This window comes from Protomyctophum parallelum (genome assembly GCF_964188405.1).
Source record: "Protomyctophum parallelum genome assembly, chromosome: 4".
NCBI lineage: Eukaryota > Metazoa > Chordata > Actinopteri > Myctophiformes > Myctophidae > Protomyctophum > Protomyctophum parallelum.
Window position 1 is genome coordinate 22,313,174 of NC_139700.1, and position 22,861 is coordinate 22,336,034.

Consider the following 22,861-nt stretch of genomic DNA (forward strand, 5'->3'; position numbering starts at 1 on the left):
TGGGTATGCTGTAATATTTAATTTTGCTTATTTTTCTGAAAATTTGAATATTGTGAATGTATTTTTCTTTTGTGAAACAAACTGTATTTTGGGGTATTTGTTAGCCAAAGATTTAGACTCTCGTAGAGTTTTTTTTTCTCGATTCTGACGAATCTCTAGAAAAAACTAGAGAGTCGATCTATATCTTGGGCTAGGTATTTGTGTGGTATATGCATGGTGAGATAGTGCCATCTACTGTGCTCTGTATTTGTGGTCTGTTTCATGGGCAGGTTGAATTAGGCTCACCTTGGTGGAAAGCCTGGTGGGCCGTTTTTAGCCCAATGAGTGTTTTTTTTTTTTGCAAAACTAATGCCTAGAATGGATTCAGCATCATGAAAACCCCCTAGTTTGACACATCACATGCTACATAAAGCATGATGAAATTTTGAATATTTTGCCTTCTATAGGTTGTAATTGGTATGGTCACATATTATGCCAATTATGAAAATTGCCCAAGTTAGCATCCGGCAGTTTCTACATGCTGGGGATCCATACTAAACATTTCTAACATAAAACCTTGGTGTAGGCTACTCAACATGTCCGGGTTCACAATGGGGCTCTATGGGCTGGCTACTAGAAGCCTAATCATCATAGTCAGTATCATGTCAGTACAGTACAGTATCATGACATGATATATTATCAGTAGGCCTACCATGTCAGTATGCATGGTGGGGAACATAGAACCTGGGAAATAGGTACGCTCCCTATCATGTCAGTAGCCTATATAGCACAGTAGCCTATCATGTCATGAAACTGACATGTAGGGCCTAATGATACTGAAAGTATCATGTCAGTAACATTTACATGTCAGTTTCATTTCAGTATCATGCATGGCAGCATGGTCATGGTCAATCATGTCAGTTTTTTTTTCATGGTCAGTATGTCAGGTCTTCTTCTTCTCCTCATATCATCACACAAACATACCTATTCGGCTATTAAAAATAGATGATCTACAAGGTCACAATCATACGACAGTGAGCTTATAGATCAGCTATTTTTTTTAACATTTTAAGTTTTCTGGTGCGAGCGTCGCGTGTGTGCCTATACTAGCTAGCTCCGCTCCGGACCTAAAGCGTAGCGTTGAGGTTCCAAATCAAACAGAGTCAATACATTATAATTATTGAAACAGTGAATGTCAAAACAACATGAGAGCCTGGCTCACCGAACTCTATGAATAAATAAATGTGTCATTTATGTGTGCCTGCCGCCTCAACCCGTTAGGACACCACGCACGCACCCCTTCACACTCTGATTATTAGGCCAAGATGCCATAATGCGCGTGCACGTGTGCTCGTAGACGCTCGGTCGGTCCGTCTACAACACGGGTCTGCTGCATCTAGTCAAAACAACATGGGGGCGAGCATGCGGCTCAGGCTCCATGAATGACTCCCGAGTCCCCACGCATAGGTCGCTGCTGCTGGCTGGCGCATCTCTCCACTGCACCCCGCTGACCGCTCCGTGTGTGTGTGTGTGTGTGTGTGTGTGTGTGTGTGTGTGTGTGTGTGTGTGTGTGTGTGTGTGTGTGTGTGTGTGTGTGTGTGTGTGTGTGTGTGTGTGTGTGTGTGTGTGTGTGTGTGTGTGTGTGTGCGTGCGTGTGCGTGTGCGTGTGTGTGTGTGGTCGGACTGGGTGGTCTGAAGAGGAGAGGACAACCAACGCGACTGATGTGCAGCCAAATGATGCATATTGATCGTCGGTAGTCGGTAGATATAGGTGCTGCCCATTTCATTCCACCAAGAATAACACGACAGGACAGGAACGGTGAGTAGGACTATACAGAGGACTGGCGGCGCATTTGGCAACTTTGAACATTTATGAATATGATGAAGCTATTCGTGCACTTCGTGTGTGTGACTATAGTGTGCGACCCGCGTTTTGTTTACACATTCCTACCCTGCCCTGCTTGCGTTATGCTACAGCAACACACGCGCACACACACATAGAAAAACATCAATGTATTGCGCGATTTGCACGGTTTCGATTTTTGTTTGTTCTATGATTTATTAACGGGGACAATGTCGAGGCCCACTAGACAGGCCTAAATGCGTTATATTTAAAATGTAAACGTCGATTGTACGGGTGTCGATTCCAATATACTCGTCTTAATGTAGCAGCCTATACAAGAACAAAAGCAGAATACCCACTGGCGTGGCATCTCTCCCTCCATGTCTGCGTGTGTATACTACTGTATACTGTATGACTGAAGAGGGAGCGGAAATTAATGTGATTTCAACTTGGGATATAAGGTAGCCTTCTGGGAAACAGATGAGTCACTCTCATTTACTTTGGCACCTATACAGGGAAATGATAACACACGCGCTTTCTGTCGTTTCTTCTGCTGTCTTTGTCTGGGTTGGGACTGACAACCCAGACTGTTGTTCTCCCCAGTGACCAGTTGATGGTGCTTGTGCATTTTTTATGGGGAGACACCCAAATATAATTTCATATTTCAAGAGGAACGACGAGCGAGGCTACGTGGCCTTTGCAGTTTGATTAATTCACTCAAAACTGATGTAATAGCTGTGTCACTGTGTGTGTGGAAATAGAAAGCTAAGGTCGATTGCAAAACATAATTTATTGCAAAAACTCCAGAGAAAACTGTTCGCCTACTCCCCATAGTGTTGAAATCATAAGAGTAAACAGACAATAGTTATATCAGTGTAAGGAATCCACCATAACATTAATATAATATGGATAAATAGGGCAATTAAAAAAGATCTATCTTCTTGGCTCCTTAGTCTGTGTAGCCTACTGACCTTTAAACCCTAGAGACGTAAGTTTATTATTTCATTTATTGAGCTATTTTCCTCTTCTTGTCTCTTTCACATCTGTTGTTTATTTTTGCCCTTGTTGAAGAGATAGATATTGCAAATGTATTATTCTTCATTCATTCAACTTTTATTTACGAATTACGTAATATCTTATATCCTCTGAGAAATCAATGCGGGTGACCCTCATATACAGTGATGCCTGATGAGAAATGCAATCATACAAATCAACACACCTGCAGAATCATTGTAAAACAGACTAATAAGGGAGGAATGCTCAGATGCTCGTAATATCAGTAGCCTACATTTTATTTATATACGGTAGTTGTCTCAACACACCTGACATGTAAAGCAAGTCCAGCTAATGCTCTACTTTAGTCTACAGAGATTCTACATTCCTCCAAAAAAACAAACAAACTGGCAAATACAAATGATAAAACAGCCTACTCAAATATTAATAGCCTATTATAGGAAACAATACAAAATTATAAATAATATAATACTACTATAGAAATGATATAGGACTGAGCAGTTTAGTTAAAAAAAAACCACAGTTTTATGCTTGTCACTTCAACTGCAGTGTCTCTTGTATCAGTATGATCTGTATTGTCAATGTCTGCCAGACCCAGTGCCCTCAACAATCTCAGGGCAGCCACAGTTTTTCACCATTTCCTGTCTGTTTTTGACAGATGCTAGACGGGCTCCGGAGGAGGCATGCTTCCCGCCCCTCCCCCCGACCCCTGTCCCTCAACTTCACCACCTTCTCAGCCCCTCCCCCAAGCCCTGACATGGACAGCGGCCACCATCCAATCAGGAGGTAAGGATCCGTTCCTAGGATTAGCATTCGGTAAACATGTGAAATATTGATAAGCAGTTGTAACAATCCAAGCATCTCTGTTCCCAGAAGGTTTCGTTCACTAGCTGAATATTTCTGTAACACAGCTAGGGTGAGGTGACCTAACGATAATTATGCCCTGACTTAATATTTTATAATGTATATCGTCTCTGTGGGGTGGAAACTGATACTACAAAACTGATAGGCTACTTTTCAGGATTCAAATTCAGATATAGAAAAAATAGCAGATCTACTAGCTTACTATAAACCTACTATAAACCACGTTTCGAGCATGCAGATCTGCTAATTGTGATGCTTTTGTGTGACGCTTATGATCAAGTAGTAGGGCGTTATAATTTAGGCATTTAGCAGACGCTCTTAATCCAGTCATCAAGTCATCATAAGCAAGCCAAGGACCTAACATCCGACTAACAGTAGAATATCTGTACAATAAATCTATATCAGTATACTATACACTATAGAGTGCTATGACTATCTACAAGTTTATCCTTTGCCTACAACTGTAATAAGGTCGTCAAGGCTAGTGCAAGTGCTACAGGCTAAGAAATAGAGTCTGAAGAGGTGAGTTTTCAGAATACGGCGGGAGATTGGGAGTGAGTCTGCAGTTCTGATTGCAATGGGAAGTTCATTCCATAGTTTTGGAGCCAGAAGGGAGAAGAGTCTGGGACGTGTGGAGCGTTGTCCCAGGTGTTTTAGAAACATTTACAATATATATAGAATATGGAGGTTTCTGCCCGACAGCAACGATATAATGGTGTGGATGTGTGCTTACGTTTGCAGATTCATTATAAAAATTCCTTCCGAAATGTGCTTCCATGTTTGTGTGTTTGTATGTATGTGGGCGTTGAATTGGTCTATTGTTTACAGTGCCGTCCACAGTTTCTGGACTGCGGGGGTTGTTCAGACCTAATTTTCACCTACAGCCACTGGAACAAGAGGCATCAATCTACACTGTATTTCTGCTGTCATCTCATCTCATACAGGGACATTTGTTTTATGAAAATGTGACTCAAGAAGAGATACCTTACACATGGCTGTACTGTACATTGGTAATAGTGAGTGCTCCTCAAGAAACCCCTGAATGAGGCAAATCCTGTTGCTGAAATGGGATGTCTCCCATAAGGCTGCTGCTTGTCAGTTTTATGTTGAAAATAGAAGAGCAGGAAAATGGTCTTTATTGTCCTGTATTGTATCACCATTTCCTGTCCCGGTTCAGTTGTTGTTGAGGTGTCCAGACTGCTTCCTCCTCAGCCCCGACTCTATAATGACAAGCAGAACAAAGTCTTGTCCTGATCAGCAGTTCCCTCCGCATCTGTGTTATGCATAATAATTTGTTGGAGTCAATGGCTGTATTGTATCATAAGGAGAGGGAGAGGGAGGAGAGTGAAGAGAAGAAGGGCAGGCAGTATCAGTGGATGTGCTATTGTTATCAAACAGTATGGTGACACTACTGTGGCCCACCTTCCAGCTTGGCTCCGCCCCATCCTTTTCTTAACACCCTATCTCTCTCTTACCACACTTCACTCTGTCCTACTTCGCTCTCTATTTATCTGTCACTGTACTCTCACTGTGCTCTGCCCCACTCTCTCTCTCTCTCTCTCTCACACACACACACACACACACACACACACACACACACACACATACACGCGCGCAGCTTCTGTTCCCTTCTCCCCTCAAGCTACCTTCTTGTCGTCCTTTCTTTCCTGTGTGTGTGTGTGTGTGTGTGTGTGTGTACAGTGTGTGTGTGTGTGTGTGTGTGTGTGTGTGTGTGTGTGTGTGTGTGTGTGTGTGTGTGTGTGTGTGTGTGTGTGTGTGTGTGCGTGCGTGCGTGCGTGCGTACGTGTGTGTGTGTGTGTGTGTGTGTGTGTGTGTGCATTGGTGCCTGGCCTGACCTCCTTTCTCCTGTCCAGTACTTAGTGCATACTCTCTTTCTCTCCCATCCTCCATCTTTCTCTCCCTTTCTCTCTCTCCTTCTCCTCTCCATCTCTGACATGAGAACTCTGCATCGGCTGAAGTTGATGAGCTCTCCGAGCCTCAGTGAGCTGGGAAAGAGTGAGAAAGGCTCGCCGGAGGACAGGGGAGAAAAGCAAAAGAGAGCGGGGGCCAACGCCACATGGAACAGGTACGTGTATTTCCTATGAATATTACGTCATTAACCGTTAACAGTCAAGGCTGGCTTCGTTAGTACGAACTTCCAAGCGTACTGATCCGGGCCGGCTTTGTCTGTGGTGTTGCAGCATCCACAACGCCGTTATAGCTGTCTTCCAGAAGAAAGGTCTGGCAGATAACGAACTCTACACCCTCAATGAAGGTGTCCGGTATGTAAAAACCCCAGGCTATGTGTATGTGTGTATACACACACACAAACACACGCACGCACGCACGCACGCACGCACGCACACGCACGCACACACACACACACACACACACACACACACACACACACACACACACACACACACACACACACACACACACACACACACACACACACACACACACACACACACACATACACACACACACACACACACACACACTATACAAGGGAACATTCATGTGTGCTATGTTTAACTGTTGATGTGATTTTGTGCTAAAAGTAGCATAATTATACCCTGGGTGTACAGAGCTGACTTAATGTCTGTTTTCTTGTGAATGAGCTTGTTTGTGTGTGTGCATGCATGTGTCATGTGGTCATGCCAGATATCTCATTATCTCTCTCAACCAGACATTAGACCCATAACCTCTATCATCACATCAGTTTCTATTATAGCTCAGTCAACACATTAGCACACAGGGGGAGCCATGTGGAGGTCAGAGACCTGTGGTCATTATTATTGGTTAACGTTTTCACCGCTATTTACTATTATGTGTGCATACAAAGCCTATTGGGTAGGTACTGTAGTAGGCAATATGTTTTGGAGCAACTAGAAAGGAAAGGCAGAAATGAAGGCAAAAAAGAAAGAAAGAATCAGACAAACAAAGAATCTGCATTTAGTGAGTCATGATACTTTTAGTGATGTAGTTATCTTTGTTTCCTCAGGCATCTGTTGAAAACTGAGCTGGGCTCCTTCTTCACGGAATACCTTCAGGTAACTGAAACCTTTGATATTGGGTGAAATAGGATCAGGATGGTTATCCACTCGGGAGACAGTGAGCTGTAAATGCTACAAAGCAGAAGCAATAGAACACATCTTCCAGATACATAAAACCAGTTACTGATGTATAAGACAGAATTACATGTTGCAATACATTGTGTTATGATAATTTCTGGTGTCGTGGTACTCGCTGACAGTACCTCTGATATTGCTGTTTAATAAGGTTGATTCTATTCACTGCGTCTCACAGAATCAGCTGCTGACTAAGGGCATGGTCATTCTACGAGACAAAATCAGGTTCTATGAAGGTACGAACGCTATTGGACACAATCTGAACAAAGGGAGCTCAGTGTCAGCAAGTATAAATCAATAGTCTCTTTTACATTTTTGCTTTACCCTATTTGTGTAGGCCAGAAGCTATTAGACTCTCTGGCAGAGACGTGGGATTTCTTCTTTTGTGATGTTCTCTCAATGCTGCAGGCTATCTTCCACCCTGTCCAGGTAGTGCTCTCTCTTCTATCTGCTCTACTATACATTCTCAGAGTTAAGCACTTATGTCGGACACTGTGTCGGACACAAGCTCACAACGCATAACGATGAGCTTGTAGATAAATTACGCAACCTAGGCTATTTATTTTCAATAATGGTTGCATATAATGACATTTCCAAAGCGGGGATACCATGGTTAATGTGGTTTTAATGTAACAGTGGTTCTGGGTGTAGTCGAATCTCAATCCCGCTGCCTTTTCCTCGTCTGTCCAGGGTAAGGAGCCCTCTGTTAAACAGCTTGCGCTGCTTCACTTCCGGAACACCATAGTCCTGAGTGTAAACCTAGATGATGCGCTATCGCGGCCTCGGGCCCGCGTGCCCCCCTCTGTTACACAGATGCTGCTCATTCTACAGGTGGGTGAATTCATACAAGCATGCATTCACTCATGTAAAGTCCCTTGCTATAAGACATACAGGTATCTCCTCTGTCATTTCCCTATTACGTAACATATACCTAGATACATTAGTGATGTCCAACCTTTTTCATTTTGAGAACCCCCAATTTGATATTTTATCTGACTGTGAGACACCGATCTAATAAATGTTTCTATCGTTAGACATCATTTGATCAATATGGTCTGTCATTTGGTCCATAATTCCTTTACTGTCTTTACTGTTAGTGTATAGGTATAGCGATAAGCCGATAACAATAAAACTATGATCAACATAGCCATTCTTGTATGTTCTTTGTTATTATTTGTACATGTAATAATGAAGATTATTACATTATTCTCACTCACGGACCCCTGGGCCCTGTGGGTCCCTGGATCCCATTGAGAATAAATGTCTACAGTCTTATGCCATGTTTTCATGCACATTTTTATTGTAATAGATTGAGTGCACGTGAAAAGCCTGCCAAATCCATATATCGCCGTTATTTGCAAACTTACTTGGCCATTGAAGTGATTTGGATTGTGTTGTTAGGGGGTCCATGAATCACGAGGTGCAAATGAAGACTACTTGAGACTGGAATCTCTGGTTCAAAAGGTGGTTTCTCCTTACCTGGGTACCCATGGACTCTGTTCTGGAGATGGAAGTGAGGCTCAATGCTGTGTGATGGGTAAGGTAGAGGAGATCATTCAAACCTAGCTGTCTGAGTTATTAGTTTATTGAGTAAATAAACAACTAATAGAAGTGCTACTCTGAGTCTGAAACCAGCTAATAATTTCTCCCTATTTTCTCTCTCTTGCAGAGAAACGTTTACAGTGGTGCTGGCCGAAGACCTCGGATCAGCCATCCAAAAACCCAGTGGTCCGATCTAAAAGCTATAATATCCCTCTCTTACTGACACCAGTGGCTGAATATGACCCAGACGCCAGCTCTGTTGGGAGCGGAGGAATCAGACGCCACTCGGCCTGCGAGATCATATGCTTGGAAGAACAAGGACTAGCCTACGCTGACCTAGCCTCTGGACCTGAGCTGTCCTCCTCCTCTGCCAATAGGCTCTGTGTGGGCCCTCAGTTCAATGGTAGAGTATTGTTCACAGAATAGATTCAATTCAATGAATGCGTCCATCCTGATGTTATGACTGAAATTAAATCATTGAGCCAGCAGTAAACAAACTTAATTCATGTTGACACAGACTAGCTGCTGTTTCTCTTCCTCTTGTCCACTGTCCAGTGGGGTCTGGGCCTGTTGACCCCCAGGGATCCTTGAGGGGGTTCCAGGGGGTCCCCAGCTAATTTATTTAACCAAATGCACCGATATAGGTCTGTAACTCTGAGTTATGGGGACTATTGACAATTTTTATAGTGATTATTCTATCGATTACTTTTTCAAGTAATCAAATCATCGAGAAGCATGTTTTTTTTAAACAATTTAACAAAAGTTTTATTTTTTATGAAAAGACGTGAGAGAATTCGACTAGATTCTTACAAACGTCAAAGTCAATTTATTTGTTTTGTTTAGTTTGTTTTTCACTTAGCAAGAATAGCAAATTTAAAAGCTCAGCTATTTTCGCTATTTTAAAAACATTTGGGGGGAGAAGGCGGAATTTCAAAAATGGATAACCTTTATAATCGCTGAAATTGATTACCGGTAGTTCGATTTAGCTCAGTTAACTGTTGCATCCCTGGTCCGTGGCCTAATGCATACCAAACTAGAGTTCCTTTATATTAAAATGTTTAAGAACCACTGCTCCTTCTCTGTGCTGGTCTGGTTCAGCCCGTGAATCAAATTAATTTACCTTTCTCGTCATAGGAATGGTACCGGGAGGAGCAAGTGCCCTGGAATTGCCTCTTCCCTCTCCCACCATCCTTCCGCTTCGCTCCCCAGGACCGCTTCATGGAATTGAAGCCACAACAACGCTCACTGATATGAGCATGGGTGCCTCTTCCACACCTCCCAGTGGATCGTCCAGCCCAGAAACCATAATTGGGCAAGTGTCTGCAGACTCGGACTCGGACGGGATAGGTCTATTCATTGATTTTCCATCCCACACCGCAGAGTCTATGGGATATGGTCACGAGAGCAGACAGAGCACCGTTTAGACAGGCTTCATCTCAGCTTTCATATTTGGGGGACAAAACATTAAGGAGCTTTTAATAGCTATTTTACAGTGGTAACATCTTTAGGATTGTCTGATTCCATGTTTAAGTGCACTCCATACACTGTAAGTGTTGATTTAACTCTGAGAGTGTACACTCTCAATGGATAAAATAAGACTGAGGATTTTGCTGTGTACATCTCCCAATGAGGGGCATCTTTTTAATCAACATCTACAAGAGAAAATAACACACACATTTTCTCATTGCATTAGATTTAGCGTTTCAATTTGTGTGGGTATTTATTCTGAGTCTCTGAGTCTTACACTCCCCACTTCTCTCCACTGTGGTCTTTTGATTTGATAACACAGCTGTATTCATTATGATAAAATGTGGACTGAAAGGTCTAAAGGTCAACCATCTGATATAAAGTTACTTTTTAGGGCAAACATGAATGTCATGACATCCTTTTCATTTGCTTGTCTAGACTCAAGTTGCCCTACTACAACAGGAGTGTAATGGGTGATTGTTTATTGTTTACATTTGACAAAGAGTTTTGCATTTTTACTGAATGTCGTCTTATACACTGTATTTGTGGCACCACTACCTTGTAAATAAAAATGTGTTGTCATTTTTTTTAGGATGGCTAGATATTGTGAAGTAAGCTTTTAACTGATAAAACGAATTGTGATTTTGATAAGGGCTTTTTAAATGGCTTTTTCAATGATGTTTACCTCAAACGTTTTGTACTTTTTTTTGACAATCTATGATATCTATGACGTTTTTATCGAAGGTTGTAATTTCCATTAATTTGTTATACTAGACCATTATAAACTTTAAATAAATGAATACCTTTGAATAACACATAATCCTTTGTTTCGCTGACACTTCTTTTTGTGTGATGAAATTAAATAGAGGTCAAATAATTTAGTTTTGGTAAAAGTACAGTTACAACAGCAAAACCGAATGGGGTTGGCACAATTTGCCTGTCCTTTTGCTCTTGCTTAGCAACACATGATCACATTTCGCAGTCGGACACGCCTTGAACAGAATGTTGGGAATTGGAGTCTTGTGACAGTTTTTTCAATCACTGACTGTTGCAAATAGTTGAGAGAATAAATTTATGTCGAAGATAAGTTAGAATATTTGTCATATGCTTTAAACCACCTGTATTACAGGGGAATGCAGGTTTATTTAAGGCCATCTCTCTACAGGGCCAGATTGAAATTGGGAGCATTCCAGCCATCATAGGTGCAGAGCAGACTGGGCACTATATGGACATCGGGGCACCTTGATTTAAAATTTTATATTTTGTCCAAAATGTAAATAATAATAATAAACTATTTGAAAATATTAGGCTATAAATGATGTGAACCTGCATGCCTTGCATGGTACATATCACACTTAATGTTTTTCCTTCAACTTAGGCTATTGTTTAGGCTGTAACTAATTTAGAAAATAACTAAAGTTCCAAAGAGATGTTTGTGAAATGAAAAGTTTTTTTTGTACACACATTTTATTGAAAATGCAAAATGATACCAAGAACAGTATCAACCAACAATTAACATTCCAGTACTGTCAAAATGTTTATCAGTCTCTCTATTGCTCATCAATCTTTACTGATAGAAAAATAACTTCACAAGAGGATATTTGTCTTTCTTGTCATAGAATAAAAACTATAGTTTCAAACAACATTTCCATTAAGAAAATAATAATATAATATTACAAAAATATATTCTATGAATAAGAATATTTTTCGTAATTACTATTACTATGTACACCTATGTACACCTTTCCTTAGTTTCATATACCGGTACATTGAGTAAATCATTCATGGAGGAAAAAAAGAAAAGTATTGCAATATACCAACACAAGGCGGCAGCCTTGTGTCAAAAGTGCACAATAAATGATTATTGTGCACTGTTGACACAAGGCTTAAAAAACAGCTTGTGAGCTCATGGTGGTGGGAGTAAATTACCCATAAAGTTTATAATCTCATACTGTTTGTAAGCATAAAAAGGTAGTCCAAGAGACTCAAGGTGCAAAGCCTTTGCGTCTGATCATCATTTTGACAGTTTTAAAAGAGTGTCGATCACTGGTGAGATAGTACTCTCTTGTTATGTTATGCCATGTCCCCCAGAAAATACCATCCCGGACCCCTTTGTATGCTCCCACATGGTATCTCCCGTTAAGGTTTGCTGCCATGCATGCATCAAACCACCACCCTGAGCTGTAGTATGCCCCACAGTTCCCGGAGGGGTAGCGGTCATGGTCCTTGTCTGGGGTAGTGAAGGCCCTGTTATTATGATCATACATCCTGTTGAAGCGAAGGGCATCGCCTGCAGAGCCCGAATAACTGCCAACCGTCAAGCGGTAGCGCATTCTCTCACTCGCCACCCTAAATTGCCCATACTCTGCATATCCCTTCACCCCCTCGAAGTCCTCCAGCTCCACACGCAGCACCATGTCCCTGGCACGGGTCAGCAGGTGGATCTTATCATTTCCCAGCCAGAACTCCCCTCCATCCAGTTCCCCGAATCCTGACCGGTACTCGGCCCACGTCCTGTTGAAACTCACGCTGCCATCCTGGCGGCGCTGTATGAGGGTCCACCCCCCAATGCCCGACTCCATGTCACAGAACACTGGGAAGGTGCTGTTATGGGGCTCAGGGGTCACCTGGTAGATGCCGTTGTTGCTTTTCTTCCCTCCGACTACATGATCAGAGCAGTCTCTCGGTGATGTGGTGACTGCAGACAGAAAGAGTATGTTTTACAAATAATGACTCATTCTACACAGACAGACAGACAGACAGACAGACAGACAGACAGACAGACAGACAGACAGACAGACAGACAGACAGACAGACAGACAGACAGACAGACAGACAGGCTACTGCTTGGCCTAAAGCCCAAACCACACCAAAGGGTCGGACGTTGGTGTGGTTTGGTTTACCTTAAAAACGTCTCGTCCTGTCCCAACCCTTTCCTGTGGTTTGGGCTTTACACCTAGATTCTAGAAATCATTTAACCCCTGGCCCCTGATCATTTCGGTACATGGTAGAGGACAATGGGCCTGGTCTACAAGATACACCACCTCATTGACACCCATGGTGTACTGGTCTAAAAACTACTTCAAAAACGTCAATCAAGTCCACAATCCAAAATCACATTCAACCCAGATTTGGCATTTTACCAACAGTCATAAAGAAGTGTGAATCCCTATTCTCTTTCAAAACCGCTTTAGCACTTACAGGTAGCTGCAATTCAAAACTGGCCTCTGTAAAGTGAAAGCATAACCCCCACCCTGAACCTTTTACTGTCTGTACATATATTTACTCTTTGAATTTCTACTCGTTTATATGATGTTTTTGATATTTGTCGACCATTAAATGTTTTCCATGAGTACAAAAGGACCCCAAGCCAATAGGCTTCCTTGCATAAATCATTTTAGTAGGCATTGTATTGTAAAGTATCAAATCAATTAACATTTTCAATTAATCTAATATGGTTAAAATAGAGTTTGAAGTTACAATGGATTAATCTATCAAATAGCCTATCTAATCTAAATACTTAATCAAACAACTTAAAAACTGGGGTGCACACAAAAGCCTGAGTAGGTTAAAATGACCCCAAACATGTAAGTGAAGATCCCTTTACATTTACAAGATAACGCTCCACCCAGCTGCTGGTACAAAATGAGTACAAAATGAGTCCAAACTGATAGAAGAAGTCCAAAATAAAGTGAAACAATGACATTAAACAAATTGCTTACTGTATTACTCATGAGGGCATGGGTCCTGTTATCCTATAGAAAAATAAAGCCTCCAGTTCATAGTTTACTAAGGGGTTAGGCAGTTGTTTGTCTGGATGTGTAGTGTATGACCTTACAGTAAGTGACTAAATGTGTTTGGCTGAAGAATCCACAAGATTGATGTGACACTTAATTAGTTATTCACTGTAAGCTGTGCTCCATTAAATGACGTTTTAAAGCTGTTACTCTGTCTAAGGCAATGTGCAGCTGTGGCTTTTATTTTATTCCAAAACACGGCTCACATAATGGACGTTGCACATATGCGTGAATTCCTCATGTAACAAAGATTAGCCACACAACATATGTTGCAAAGATGATGATCTCAGATTTAATTACGACCATCATTATTGATTATCTTTGGTCTCACTGCCTACTCAGTTTAATAAATACTTCTGTTTGCCATTGATGTGATATCAAGAACTGCCATGGAGTAATAATTGTAATGTCACAATTTCCACATAGAGAAGTTAAGAGAACTGATCCACAACTTTTTTTTTGTACTATAGTTTCTTTGTATAAAAAAGAAAAGTTTGGAAAATGTAATGTCATCTGAAGAAATCCACCATTCTCTTTTTCAAGGTTTATTAAAGTTCATAGGAATGGTCACATGCTAAGGAAAATGGATAGTTTTATTTTCTCTCTCCCTCATTCCTTCCCACCCACCTCCTCCTCTCCCATGTCGCTCCCTCTCTCTGTAGCTCTCTCTCTCTCTCTCTCTCTCTCTCTCTCCCTCTCTCCAAGTGTTTGTGTAATAGTTATGAAATTCAAGTTAATCAAATTAACTTGTATCTGTCATTTCTGCCAAGTACTTTCCCTAATAACCGCTCCTAGTTGACTTATTGAAACAATTAGATTATGTAACAACATAACAGTAGAGCAACTCTTCTGTTGTTATATTATTACATTTCCTATATGAAATGCCCAATACAAACACTGACAATAGCAACTACATGGTCAAAACAGACACTTGTGGGCTCTGAGCATGAGTTCATTGTATTAGTATGTTTGAGCCTAATCACTTTTTTTTTTTAATACTGTTTTTATTAGGCATTTTTTGTATATGACAACTTCAGAATATCCTTGACATTGATAATGAGTTATTCAGTTATATAAAATGAAAGATAATGACAGGTAATGTAAATTCCACATACAATACATAATAAAAAAGATATATAAATGTGATAAACACGAAAAAACAAAAAACAGTTAAACAATGACAAATGTGAACAGACAAACAAAACAAAGACAACAGGACAGACACTCTTGCTCTCAAACTTTCCCAACACGTTGTTGTAAATTAACTGAATTACAGACATTTCTTTTTAAATGAGAAAAAATAAAATAAAGAAAAAGTACTCTTTTTTCTTTTCTTTCCAATTTTCTAATATGTTATCTATTGTGTAGGAGGGGTTAGCGTGCACCTATTGAAATGGTCAATGAAGGGTTGCCATGTCTGGTAAAATCTATCTTCACTCGTAGTGCATAACATTTTTCATAAGTGTAGTGTGAGTGGGAACCTGTGCTTGTTTCCAATTCAACAGTATCAGTCTGCGAGCCAGTAGAGTCACATATTTTACCATGTTATATTGGAAAGTAGACAGTTTGACCCCGGGCCCCCTGACCCCCAGAACTGCTGTCAGTGGATCCGGGTCAAAAGGTCTTCCAATAATGTCTGACAGTGATTTAAATATACTTTGCCAATATGATGTTAGTTTAGTGCAGTGCCAGAACATATGAACTAGAGTGGCCGGCGACTGGCCACATCTGTCGCAGGCTGGATTCACATTTGGAAACATTCTGTTGAGTTTTTCCTTTGACAAATGCCTAATCACTTTTAACCAGACATTATCTGTGTGTCCGTCCCCCCCACGTACGCACACACACACACACACACACACACACACACACACACACACACACACACACACACACACACACACACACACACACACACACACACACACACACACACACACACACAAATAAATGAAAAGAATCAACATACATCTATTTTTCAAAAATAGCATATCCACTTACTTACAATGCATTGCTTTGTGATGCATTTTGAGCTTATACAATATACACTGTTGTAGATCAGCAATTTTCGCTATTCATTGAAGTATATAGGGTGGTTATATAAGTGGTTAAAGAGTAAGACAAAAGATTGTCATCTCTCATCTCTTACCTTTAGAAAATATCAGGAGCTGGTTTTCGCTGGTGTTCCTGTTCTCTGCGTCTTCCTTTGGATGTCTCGTCATATTATATTTGTCCTGTGGCCGTCCATTTAGGCCCCAGCTGTTATTCATAATGGCAGCCACCTGGTTAATCTTCACGCGTAGCTCTCGGGCACTGGAGGTAGTGGAGACAGGATTGGGGCTGGGAGTAGAGAGGTCAGATTTCGAGGTGGCAGGGGTTGTTGAGATGAAGTCAGAATTGAGTTTTGAGTGTACAGTGGAGCTGGTTTGACCGTTGTTGTTAGGAATAGGACTGCGGCTTGCTGTTCTGTATGTCTTAGGACTTTGTCTGGTTCCAGTTTCCTTTAGACTGAGTGTGAGCTTACTCTCTAAGTGTGACACACTTTTAGTATTTGGATTGGTTGACGGAATCACTGTTGCAGAACTGGTGTTGGGGATGCTTTCTGGAGCCCTACTGATCAAAGAAGTATCAAAAGCTGTTGTCTTTGGGCATGGCTTTGGTTTTACTGCAGGTCCAGGTATGGGTTTTATACCTGGTTTGGTTTTCATGTTATCTTTTGTTTTGGTGGTCCAAGGACTGCTTGTGGCTGTTGAGCTTTCCGTGATGTATAACCCCAGACTAAGATCAGTCGTTGTTGTAGTTGCTGTAGTTGAGCTAAGGCCTGCTGGTCTCAGGATGGTCATCGAGCTGGTCATAATGTTTGTTCTAGTGGTTGTTCGGCGAGAACTAGCCAATCGGCTAGTGGTTGTTGATAGTGAGTGATCTTGGTCATAATTAGGTATCAGGTGATGTTTAGGATGGGTGTCAGTTGGCAAATGATCATGCCATGGCTTCCCATCAGACTTCACAATTTGTCCTGGTTTAAGCTTTTTGTCAAGTATGGTTTTTTTGGGAGGATAATCAGTTTTTTTCTTTTTATCAGCTGAAGGTTTCACAACAGGTTTAGGCTTTTGGTTATTTTTTAGTTTTTGACTAGGATTTGGTTTTCGAGAAGGTATAGGTTTTACACCTGCTTTGGCTTTTGTGTTGTCCTTTGTTCTGGTGGTCCAAGGACTGAGGTCTGAGGCTGTTGAGCTTTCAGTGGTGTGTAAACTCTGACTAGGGACAGTGATTGTTGTAGTTGGGCTAACGCTGCTGTCAGAGCTTTCTGCAGGTCTCAGGCCAGTGGTCATGGAGCTCATCCCAGTGCTTGTATTGGTGATTGTTCGGAGAGAACTATCCAATTGGCTTGTGGTAGTGGTTGTTGATAGCCAGTGATCTTGGTCATAATTAGATATTTTTTCATCTTTAGGATTTGCATCAGTTATGGGCAAATTATTACGTAAAGGCTTCCCATCAGACTTCCCAGTTTGTCCTGGTTTCAGCTTGTTGCCAGGTATGGGTTTGTGGTGAGGATCAGGTTTTGTCTTTTTATCAGGTGAAGGCTCCATGTCAGGTTTAGGACCAGTAGGCCTTTGGTTAAATTTAGGCTTTTGACCAGGTATTGGTTTTTGGCCAGGTTTGGGTTTCACTCCTGGTTTGTTTTTTGAGTTGTCCTTTGTTCTGGTGGTCCAAGGACTGAAGCTTGTTGCTGTTGAGCTTCCAGTGATGTATAAATGCTTACTAGGATCAGTGGTTGTTGTAGTTACTGTAGTCTCATCAGACTTCACAATTTGTCCTGGTTTAAGCTTTTTGTCAAGTATGGTTTTTTTGGGAGGATAATCTGTTTTTTTCTTTTTATCAGCTGAAGGTTTCACAACAGGTTTAGGCTTTTGGTTATTTTTTAGTTTTTGACTAGGATTTGGTTTTCGAGAAGGTATAGGTTTTACACCTGCTTTTGCTTTTGTGTTGTCCTTTGTTCTGGTGGTCCAAGGACTGAGGTCTGAGGCTGTTGAGCTTTCAGTGGTGTGTAAACTCTGACTAGGGACAGTGGTTGTTGTAGTTAATGTAGTTGAGTGAATGCTGCTGTCAGAGCTTGCTGCTGGTCTCATGCCGGTGCTCATGGCGCTGGTCCCAGCTCTTGGACTTGCTGTAGTTTGGAGAGAACTCGCCAATTGACTAGTTGTAGAGGCTGTTGATGGCGAGTGCTCTTGGTCATAATTTGGTATTTGGTGATGTTTAGGGTAGGCATCCGTTATTGGCAAATTAGCAGGTGAAGGTTTCCCATCAAATTTCCCAGTTTGTCCTGGTTTAAGCTTTTTGTCAGGTATGGGTTTTTGGTGAGGAGAATCAGGTTTTTTCTCCAGTGAAGGCTTCATGTCAGGTTTAGTCTTTGGGCCAGTTTTAGGCTTTTGGTTAAATTTTGTTTTTTGACTAGGTTGTGGTTTTCGATGAGACCAAACACCTGGTTTGGTTTTTGTGTTGTCTTTTGTTCTATTGCTCCAAGGACTGAGGCTTGTGGCTGTTGAGTTTCCAGTGATGTATAAACTCTGACTATGATCAGTGATCAGTGTAGTTGAGCTAATGTTGCTGTCAGAGCTTGCTGCTGGTCTCAGGCTGGTGGTCATGGTGCTGGTCTTAGTTCTTGGACTGGTGGTTCTTTGTAGAGAGCTGGCCAATCGGGTAGTGGTCGTTGATGGCATATGATTTAGATTATAATCCGAAATTTCACCATCTTCAGGATTTGCATTGACTATTGGCAAATCTTCAGGTAAGGGCTTTCCATCAGGCTTTGACATTTGACCATGTTTTAGCTTTTTGTCAGATGTGAGGGTTTGGTCAGGGATCATAGTCTTTTCATCTGGTTTTGGCTTTTGGGTTGGTAACATTATATGTTTTTCAATATTATGGTCTTGGTCATAATTTGTTATTTGGTGAGGTTTAGGGTTGGCAACAGTTACTGGCAAATTATCATGCCAAGGCTTCCCATCAGATTTCACAGTTTGTCCTGGTTTAAGCTTTTTTTCAGGTATGGGTTTTTGGTGAGCAGAATCAGTTTTTTTCTTTTTATCAGGTGAAGGCTTCCTGTCGGGTTTAGGCTTTGGGACAGTTACAGGCTTTTGGTTAAATTTTGGTTTTTTAATAGGTTTTGGTTTTTGAGAAGTTGTGGGTTTCACACCTGTTTTAGGCTTTCCAGTAGTCTTTTGAACAGGTTTTGTTTTGTGACCAGGGATGGGTTTCATTCCTGCTTCTGTTGTGTTTTGTTTTGTTCTGGTGGTCCAAGGATCGAGGTTTGTGGCTGTAAAGTTGTCAGTGATGTTTAAACTCTGACTAGGATCAGTGGTTGTTGTAGTTGCTGTAGTTGAGCTAATGCTTGCTGCTGGTCTCAGGCCGGTGGTCATGGATCTGATCCTAGTGCTTGGACTGGCAGTTGTTTGTAGAGTTCTGGCCAATTGGCTAGAGGTAGTGGTTGTTGATGGCACATGATCTGGATCAGACATTTCATCATCCTTTGCATCAGTTATTGGTGAATCTTCACGCAACTGCTTCCCATCAGACTTTGATATTTGACCATGTTTCGTTTTTTTGTCAGATGTGGGGGTTTGGTCTGGCTTCCCAGTTTGTCCTAGTTTAAGCTTTTTGTCAGGTATAGGTCTTTGGTGAGGAGAATCAGGTTTTTTCTTTTTATCAGGTGAAGTCTTCGCGTCAGGGTTAGGCTTTTGAATAGTCTTTGTTTTTTGACTAGGTATGGGTTTCACACCTGGTTTGTTTTTTGTGTTATAATTTCTTCTGGTGGTCCAGGGACTGAGGGTTGCGGCTGCAGAGCTTTCAGTGATGTATGAACTAAGAGTAGGATCAGTGGTTGTTGTAGTTGCTGTAGTTGAGCTAATGCTGTTGTCAAAGCTTGATGCTTGTCTCAGGCTGGTGGTCATGGAGTTGATTCTGGTGCTTAGACTGGATGTTGTTCGTAAAGAGCTGGCCAATTGGCTAGAGGTGGTGGTTATTGGCATATGATCAGACATTTCATCATGTTCAGGATTCACATCAGTTATTGGTGAATATTCAGGCAACAGCTTTCTATCAGGCTTTGAAATTTTACTTTTTGTTTTTTTGTCAGATGTGGGGGTTCGGTCTGCAGGGATAATAGGCTTTTGGTCTGGTTTTGGCTTTTGGGTTGGTAACGTCATATGTTCTTCAGTAGTATGATCTTGGTCATAAATACGTTTAGGGTGGGCATGAGTTATTGGCAAATTATCATGTGAAGGTTTCCCATCAGACTTCACAATTTGTCCTGGTTTAAGCTTTTTGTCAGGTATAGGTTTTTGGTGAGGAGAATCAGGTTTTTTCTTTTTATCAGGTGAAGGCTTCGTGTCAGGTTTAGGCTTTGGTCCCGTTTTAGGATTTTGGTTAAATTTAGGCTTTTGAATAGGCTTTATTTTTTGACCAGGTATGGGTTTCACACCAGGTTTGGTTTTTGTGTTGTAATTTGTACTGGTGCTCTTAGGACTTAGGGTTGTGGCTGTAGAGCTTTCAGTGATGTATAAACTATGACTAGGATCGGTGGTTGTTGTAGTTGCTGTAGTTGAGCTAATGCTGCTGTCAGAGCTTTCTGCTGGTCTCAGGCTGGTGGTCATGATGCTGGTCTTAATGCTTTGACTGGTGGTTGTTTGGGGAGAACTAGCCAAGTGGCTCATTGCTGTGGTCGTTGATGGCCAGTGATCTTCGTTATAATTAGATACTTTTTCATGTTCAGGATTTGTATCAGTTATGGGAAAAGTATTACGTAAAGGTCCTTTTTTTTTAGTTTGTCCTGGCTTGAGCTTTTTGTCAGGTATGGGATGTTTTCTCTTTTGACTAGGTGATGGCTTGATGTCAGGTGATGGCTTTGAGCCAGTTATAGACTTTTGGTTAGATTTAGGCTTTTGACCAGGTTTTATTCTTTTGCCAGGTGTGGATTTAATACCTGGTTTGGTTTTTGCGTTGTCCTTTTTTTTGCTGGTCCAGGAACTGAGGGTTGTGGCTCTTAACCTTTCAGTGGTGTGTAATATCTGACTAGGAGGAGTGGTTGTTGTAGCTGCTGTAGTTGAGTGAATGTTAACGTAGGAGCTTGCATCTGGTCTCAGGCCGGTCGTGATGGAGCTGGTCCCAGTGTTTGAACTGGATGTTGTTTGTTGAGAGCTAGCCAACATATCAGGGATTGTTGTTGTCGTTGGCCTCCTTGCAGTTCTAATGGCAGTCCTTGGGTCAGGGCTTGCTGTTTGTTGACTCCGTTTCTGGGTCCTTGTTTCAGTCACTCTGTTAGTTGTTAACCCCTTCCCTGCAGTTGTTTTGACATGGTATAAGATGTCAGCAATGCTGGTTGTCTTGTAGATTCTCCCCTCACCAGGGGTTGTGCTTAAGCCAGGAGTAGCCCTTGTGCCCGTTATAAACACAGAACTTGAAATAAACGCAGAGTTTGTCATAGAAGTGCTGCCTGTTAGTTCAAGAGAGCTGTGATCATAACCTCTGTCATGACCTGTCATAATATGGGAGCTGGTGCTGGACACTCCTATACCTGTAGACTCAGGTGATGGAACCGAACTAAGTTTAGGAGGAGGGTGTGGGGTGTGTGAAAACATGTCTGTCATCTCACTCCACTGTCTGGATGTCAGTTCCTCGTTCCTGTCCCTTTGTACACCCTGGACAGTTTCTTCTGTCTCTGACATAATCTCCATCTGTCCCTTCTCTATAATAGACGTCTCTTTATTCCCTTTCCCTCCCCTCTCCTCTCTTTGCTGCTCTTTCTCTGTATTCCCGTGTAGCTGGATTCTATCCGTCCTCTCGCTCACTCTGGGATTCCCAGAAGGGGTGATCTCCTCCATGCTTTCTGTCTCACCGTTCTCCTGCCACGGATGACGATCATTCAGTCTATTCTCCTTTTTCTCATCATTACCTGTCCTCTTGCCTTCTTCCTTGTTTTGGACCTTATGCTCCGTCTGTGCTGTTCCCATGTTATCTCCCCTGATCATCACTGTTTCTTTCCTCTCATGTTCATTTTCCACAGTGACTTCTTCACTCATCCTCTCCCCTTGTCTTGTGTTGTCATCCTCGCTGGGTCGCACCTCTGCCTCCTGTAACTGACCCTTCCCACTGCTCACTGTCTCACTTTGATATTTCCCATCTCCCTTTTCCTCTGCATTTACATAACTTTCTTTGTCACTGTAATTTTTGCCAATTTTGCCACCCCCCTCTGCCTCCAGAATAGCCTTTCCCTCTTTAACACCATCTGTGCCACACTGTGTAAAGTCTCTCTCGTTTTCTGTTGGACTCTCAGCATCTCTCCCTTTTGTAAAATTCCTCTGAAGCTTGTGTTGTTCCTTACCTTCTTTCTCCGTTTCCCGTAGAATTGTGTTGTCTCTCCCTTTTTGGCTACCCGTGCAATCAGAGCATGTCCTCCTAAGTTGATCCACATTGTCCTTCAGCCTCTGTACCTCCTTTACAATATTTTCCAGGTCCTGGAGCTGTTCTGGCAAATGGACAGTGAGCGGTGGAAGAACCATTAGGTACGGGCATGCGTTTTCATCCTGCCCCTGTCCACATGCACCCGCAGGTTTCAGAATCACAGTACAGGGCCCCTTATTCCAAGGTTGGGCTCCTTCACCTGGGCTTGCTGTTGTCCTACGTAGGTCTGAGAAGGCCAGTAACGTTCCAAACATGCACAGTGCTGCTAGCCTCATCGTGTCCTGAGTTCTAGTGGGCAGAGGAGGGAGAGAGGGGAAGAGGGTGCTGAAGGACGCCAGTGACCCACCTCAGTTTTTGTGAAGCTGTGACAGAGAGAGGGGAGGAGGGAGGATGGCCGACAGACAAGAAGGGAGGAGAGAGCTGATGGGCCTGTTCAGTCCAGAGTATGTGTTGAGATGTGTGAGGGAGATTAGGAAAGAGAGGAGAGATAAAACAGTGAAAAACATATGAGAGGAATATTGTGAATGGAAGCATTTCTCAGTGAATAGTGTAGACCAGAAGGTTAAAACGATTATAAATTGAGCGTGAGCTGTGAATCTGTCATCCTTTTTAACCACACATTATATGGAATTAATTCATATTATGATATTATCTTATTACTATTTACCAAATTAGTTCAACCTAATCAAAACCTCTAATGAGGAACATTTGCAACACATTCTCGCTCCATATTGTAATAATAAACACACATTCTCTCCCCA

The 22,861-nt window shown here is 41.9% G+C and overlaps 2 protein-coding genes across 2 annotated transcripts; one reads left to right on the forward strand and one right to left on the reverse strand.

Moving 5' to 3' along the window:
• Positions 1–1,166: 1,166 nt before the first annotated feature.
• prr5a (proline rich 5a (renal)) lies at positions 1,167–10,663 on the forward strand. The gene is made up of 11 exons (XM_083763880.1): positions 1,167–1,798; positions 3,495–3,622; positions 5,661–5,786; positions 5,902–5,982; positions 6,708–6,756; positions 7,013–7,070; positions 7,172–7,263; positions 7,525–7,665; positions 8,236–8,371; positions 8,504–8,779; positions 9,511–10,663. The coding sequence occupies exons 2-11, from the start codon at positions 3,495–3,497 to the stop codon at positions 9,798–9,800; spliced, it is 1,377 nt and encodes a 458-aa protein (XP_083620006.1). The 5' UTR covers positions 1,167–1,798; the 3' UTR covers positions 9,801–10,663.
• A 680-nt stretch (positions 10,664–11,343) lies between these two features.
• LOC310857707 (uncharacterized protein) lies at positions 11,344–22,377 on the reverse strand. Its single transcript, XM_083763510.1, has 2 exons — positions 15,790–22,377; positions 11,344–12,541 (listed from the first exon to the last, which is right to left on the reverse strand). Exons 1-2 carry the CDS (start codon positions 22,373–22,375, stop codon positions 11,829–11,831), a joined length of 7,299 nt encoding a protein of 2,432 aa, XP_083619636.1. The 5' UTR covers positions 22,376–22,377; the 3' UTR covers positions 11,344–11,828.
• Between the last annotated feature and the right edge of the window lie 484 nt (positions 22,378–22,861).